Source organism: Miscanthus floridulus, chromosome 6 (assembly GCF_019320115.1).
Source record: "Miscanthus floridulus cultivar M001 chromosome 6, ASM1932011v1, whole genome shotgun sequence".
In the NCBI taxonomy this organism is placed as follows: domain Eukaryota; kingdom Viridiplantae; phylum Streptophyta; class Magnoliopsida; order Poales; family Poaceae; genus Miscanthus; species Miscanthus floridulus.
This window is the reverse complement of record NC_089585.1, coordinates 104,325,859-104,331,851: the sequence shown is the minus strand read 5'-3', so window position 1 is coordinate 104,331,851 and position 5,993 is coordinate 104,325,859. Positions and strand designations below refer to the sequence as shown.

Here is a 5,993-nt window from a genome sequence, read left to right as displayed (position 1 = left end):
TAAGCAGTAATTATCCGAGCTGAGCTGGTGAAAACCACTGCGCCGATCGCTTGTGGCTGAACACTTGCGCCCTGATCGGTAACTGGTTTGGTGTGAAAGAAAAATATTATTCGTTGGTTGATAATAATAAAGCATGACTTATAAGCCAAACACGACCAAGCGAACAGGCCGTTGAACATCTAGGCCTGTGGCTGAACGCTTGAACATCTATTTCCGCCTTTCCGTTGACAATAATAAAGCTAATAATAAAACCATTGACGTCAGAGTAGTACAGTAGAACATATGATTCATTATTACAGACAAGAAGAAAATACAGACAAGAAGAGAAAAATGAAGTTGTATAAATGGAACAATATACTGACCGCACAATTTGCGCGAATCCCAATATAGGTAGTTAATTACTATGGGAACACAGTCAACTTCTAGTTGACTGTTCCAGTACATTTAATTTGTAGAACAATCAGCGCCTAGCTGATCGCATTTTGGCAGCATTGACTGTATCTTATTCTTACCACGCCTCTTCACAAACTTGTACAACTTCTAGCATTTGTAGAACAATCAGCGGCTAGCTGATCGTAGTACTACGCATAGCTGCTATATATATACACCAGCTTATCACGAGAAACAATGGGCTCGATCGAACCCCGGAGTTTAGCATTTGGTACTTTCCGCATTAGCGGACCAATTATTAAGCTTCCATGGATTACCGTCATCACATTGAGCTGGAACCGTTGGGAGCGTCGTCGTACTTCTCGGCACCGACAAGATCTTCAAGCCTCTCCATGAGCACGTCGAAGTCGTCGTCCGACTTGAGGAGGCTGATCCTCGTGTACCTGCTGCCCGCCTCATACTCGACGCCGGTACGCGTGATGATATTCGCCTTCAGCAGCGCCTCATAGCAGTCTTCGTCTTCCTCCCTCTCGCAATTCACCCATGCGTAGGCTGTCCAATCGATCACCGGCGGTTAGTGCCTTCACCGTCAAAGTGAGCTGCAAGCAAGCAATTTCGATCGGATTCCACTCCAGTTTCCAAACGTACGCTCACCTGGGGATGGCTCTCTGACCCGGTTGAAGTAGGTGCAGTACTGGGGCATGATCTTCTGCAGCGAGATGCGGCGGGACCGCGACACGACGGCGCTGAGCCTGAGCCATCTGCTGCGCATCACGTCGTGCCCGAAGCCGAAGATGTCGTCCTCGCCGTGCAGGTTGGCCAGCATGAACCTGACGATCCCCAGCATCCGCAGCTGGGTGTCCCGGGACGCACCCATGTTGCTGTTTGACAGGTAGTCTAACGCCCTCTGGGCCACCTCGTCATCCCTGATCAGCGCCCATCTGCAGCGTGCAATGCAATGCGCAGGATGAGTTGTGTGTCACTCTGTCTGCCCATGCACACGTGACGTTCATACCCGAATCTGCTGCCAGCATGCCCGGATGGCTTGGAGATGGTGAACATCATGATGTCCTCGTCGGCCGCCGCAGGGATGTGCGTGAAGTGCGGCCAGTAGTACGCGTGGTCGACGATCGCCGCCGCCGAGCTGCAGAGGACGGGCTCGCGGAGCAGGGCGTCCGGGTTGTTAGGCGACGTGACGAACTCGATGAAGCCGTCGGTGGAGTTCGTCCGTGACGCGTTGGTCCACAGGGCCGTGGTTCCGGCCCACCTGTACTCGCGGCCGTCGAACATGGAGGTTTGCGATCTGTATGGCTGCACGGTATATATGGATCGGATCAGCAGAAGAAACGACTTGTGTTAGATGTGTGGATGGATGATTGAAAAGGCTGACCGACCGGGTAATACGGTGCGGCCGCGACCACTCTGGACGGCGGCTTGGCGGCCATGGCGTCCGGGGACAGCGCGTGCACCAGCGCGTTGATGAGCTGCAGCGAGCCGCTGGCGAAGACCAGGTGCTTGTCGTCTGCGACGGCGTTGCCCACGGCCCTGTGCAGGCGCCGGATCTGGCGCTCCAGCTCCACGGACTGGAACCGGCCGGTGGTGGCGTAGCTCATGCGGTGCCACCCGGAGAACACCACGGCGCTGGCCGCCGCGTGGCGCCGCCAGTACGGCTCCAAGAACAGCGGGTTCCCGCTGCCACAAACAACACCACCAACAGCACACGGTTAGCACCAAAGACCAAACAGCACGCCCGGGGCCCGGGAGGCCGGGGCTGTCAGCGCTCCATTGTTGTTGCATCTGAGAACAATCTTTTTGGCGTAAAGTTTCGGGACGTCACATCGGCGTCATATAGGGTGTCACATAAGGTATCGTATGAAATGTTCAGATACTAATAAAAAATAAATTACAGAATCCGTCGGTAATCCGCGAGACGAATTTATTAAGCCTAATTAATCCATTATTAACAAATGCGTTACTGTAGCAGCACATTGTCAAATCATGAACTAATTAGGCTTGAAAGATTTGTCTCGTAAATTACTCGTAAACTGTGTAATTAGTTATTTTTTAGTCTATATTTAACACTCTATACATGTGTCTAAACATTCGATGAGATGGGGAGTAAACTTTAGGGATTAGAAACAAAACAAGGCGAATCTAAACTGTTTAGCACTGCATGGCCGCAGCAAGTAGTACTGCCTTTGGCTGTTGCCTGATGACTGTGTTCTCACGAGGGAAACGTGGCGCTGTGGTATGGCCTCATGTCTGCAGCAGCTACAGCCTAATGACTGCAGCCGATCAGGCTGAGGCAGTATTAATAGTTAGGCTCTGTTTAGATTCTAAAAATTTTCAACTCAAAGTGTCACATTGAATCTTATCTTACGGCACATGCATGTAGTACTAAATATAGACGAAAAACAAAACTAATTGTACAGTTAGGTGAGAAATCGCGAGACGAAACTTTCGAACCTAATTAGTCCATAATTAGATACTAATTATCAAATACAAACAAAAATGTTACAGTAGCCAAACCAAAAAAAATTGGGAACTAAACGCGCCCTTAATTGATCTATTAGGTATGTTTGGATTTCTTAAGGGGTGTTTGGTTGTCACTCCTAAATTTTAGTCGCTATTTTATCGAATATTTAGACATATGCATGGAGTATTAAATATAGACTAATTATAAAAACTAATTGTACAGTTTGCGACTAATTTGCGAGATCAATCTTTTAAGTCTAATTAGTCCATGATTTGACAATATTTGCTACAGTAAATATGTGCTGATGACGGATTAATTAGGCTTAAAAAATCCGTCTCGTAGAGTACTGACGGATTATGTAATTTATTTTTTTATTAGTATCCGAACACCCCATACAACATTCTCCCGACACACCTCCTAAATTTGAGTAGCTGGATCCAAACACCCCTTTAGACCAATCTCAATGGAATTTCGTAGGGTTTTATGTGCATTAAATACACTGACATGACACTGCAATGATTAAAAGAGATAATAAAAATTTCATAGGAGTAGAGATAATTTTATAGGGATAAAACTTTTCTACGCTGTTTCTACAATACGAGTGTCTTAGAAACTTGGCCATAATACCTAATTTTAGCTACTATTAAATATTAATAGCGTTGGATGTATCTCATCAAAAGCTAAGGCTGCACATATAAGTACATGGCCCACGTGTCCCTCCGATCATCACCCACGCTGCCACGCAAGGGCCCCTGGCCTCTGTTCCTGTGCTCTTAAATTCAACTTGATCTATTTTTTTTATTTGAAATAGTATTTTTTTCTCATAAATTTCTCTAGAATTTCTTTAAATCATCCAAATTTATTCAGAACAAGGGCAGCCGAACCCACCCCCACCCCCACCCCCACCCCCAAAGTTTTTTTATAACCTTTTTTGATAACTCACCCACGCAAAGTTGAAGCTGGTGTCCGACCAAAGTTCACGCAAAGAGCTCCGACCAAAACACAGTAGCGCTGCTGTTCGGTTATTATAGCACGAACGAAGCTGACAAATAAAATTATTTCTAACAAAATGAATAAGGTACATGATGAAGCCGGAGAAACATGTATTTTAGAGCTTTATCTAGTTTCTGCTACAGTGGCTGCAATAGTCCAACAATGTAAATAGTTTCGAGTCATATCTTCTCTCTTCTCTTTAATTTCAGTGCACTATTACCTCGCCATGAAAACTATTTATTGTATACATACTCAGTCCGTCCTCTAATACAGTGATTAATGGTGATTGGTTGCATTAAATATTTTTCATTTATCAACCAATCACCATTAATCACGTTCGTGATATCGTCTGATTAGAAAATAAAATAAAGGTACATGCGTCTTTTATGTTCTCTCTTAATTTATTCTAAAATTCCTAGAATGCACTGTATTACAGAACAGAGTGAGTAGAATTATTATAATCAAGATTATAGATTTATAATAAGTGTTTGGATCGAAGGATTATGGTGATTGTTAAGTTGGACAAAGTGAGAAATTTCTAGCTTATCTTTTATAAGTTGGACAATCGTTGAGGGAAAGTTCGACTTTCAGAACCTATAATCCATTATCAGGTCTCACCTAGATTATGGAACTATGGTAATTAAGAGTTTTGATTATAATAATTCATCGTAAAATTAATCCTGTTTGGATCAAAATTATATAATTTAATTATTATAATCGTTAGGGCAAGAGCCTAAAAAGAAGAGGCGAGAAAAATATGCTTCCCGTTATCACCACTCGACCAAACAAAGAAGGTAACTTTTGCGTTGACGCTGGTAGCAGTTTCGTTTGTGTTATTAAGGTTGCCGCGGTGGAAGCAAACAACACCTAAAGTATAATTTGTTTCAAGCTAATAATAGTACTCAGAGCAGGCAAAAATTATGCGTCTCTACTTGCCATCATGGATACGAGAGACTGCTCGAGTGCTCGCCCAACTGAAACAAGCAACGCAAGCAGAAGCAGAAGCAGAACCACGCGAAAATATACCTGTCGGCGTCGGCGGTGCAGTTGGGCGTGCGAAGGGAGCAGTCCGGCCCGCCGAAGCAGCTGTTGCACTCGCATCCGGGCCGCCCGTCCTCGCCGGCGATGCCATCGAGGAACACCTGCCCGTGGCCCGAGCACTCCACGGCGGCCACCGCCTCGGCCTCCCTGGCCGCCTGCAGAGACCAGGTGAGCCCGCAGCTGCTGCCAACGCCGTCGTCACGGAGCAGCAGCCGGGACGGCGAGAGGAAGTGGTGCGCGAGGAAGATGGCGTTGAGGAGCAGCGATGAGTAGGCGAGGCCCAGCTGGAGGCCGAGGCCGGCAGGTCCTCGTGTTGCATGCTGCCGTCCACCTGCCGTCTCCATTATTGAGTGTCTGCTCTGATTTCTCAAAACCAAGTGTATATATTTTTTAACATAAATGCTGATGCTGACTGCTGGACCCAGTGAGCAGTGATATCTACTCCATGTGGGGCATAATGGTAACGATATACAGCCTGTTCGGGAGGCCGTATCATATCGTGGATTATTTACTGCTGGCTGGTTTGGTGCGAGAGAAAAATACTGTTCTCGGCTGGAAATTTACGATCGTTTACGAGCAAGCGAACAGGCTGATAGCTGGCGTTTGGACGGGGACGGACGCAACCCAAGCCCCGCCGAACCGGATCCATCTGTGCAGCATGCCGTTTCCTGCACTTATTCTTATCTTTTCCTCGCTCACTCCCGCAGCGCTCCTTCCATTCTACTGCTGCCTGCCCGTCCACCCCAGCGACCTCCATTGCTATCCCGCGCCTCAGCGACCTAGCTCTCACTCTCCCCATCGGAGACAAGGACGACGGCGGCGGCTCCGACGAGGTACGTTGGTCCTTCTCTGGATCTGAGTCCTCTTCCTCATTCTCCTCTGGATCTGAGGTACGCGGCGATGGCTAGAGTTTCGGCGAGCTCTGGGTCCTATTTCTTCCTCCCTCCGGCGAGCTCGAGGTAAGGAGCTCGAGGTGATGGATCAGGGGCTGTGTTTGCATGTTTTTTCGTTGTGTTCTCCCGTGTTGCAATAGTTTTTTTATGTTGCAACATATGATTTTTGAATGTTGCAATGAGACTTTTGGGTCATTGCA

The 5,993-nt window shown here is 47.0% G+C and overlaps 1 protein-coding gene across 1 annotated transcript; it reads right to left on the bottom strand.

The window, feature by feature from the left end:
- Positions 1–336: 336 nt before the first annotated feature.
- LOC136458883 (alliin lyase-like) lies at positions 337–5,272 on the bottom strand. Its single transcript, XM_066458790.1, has 5 exons — positions 4,886–5,272; positions 1,785–2,082; positions 1,406–1,701; positions 1,045–1,331; positions 337–942 (listed from the first exon to the last, which is right to left on the bottom strand). The coding sequence occupies exons 1-5, from the start codon at positions 5,242–5,244 to the stop codon at positions 713–715; spliced, it is 1,470 nt and encodes a 489-aa protein (XP_066314887.1). The 5' UTR covers positions 5,245–5,272; the 3' UTR covers positions 337–712.
- Positions 5,273–5,993: the final 721 nt, after the last annotated feature.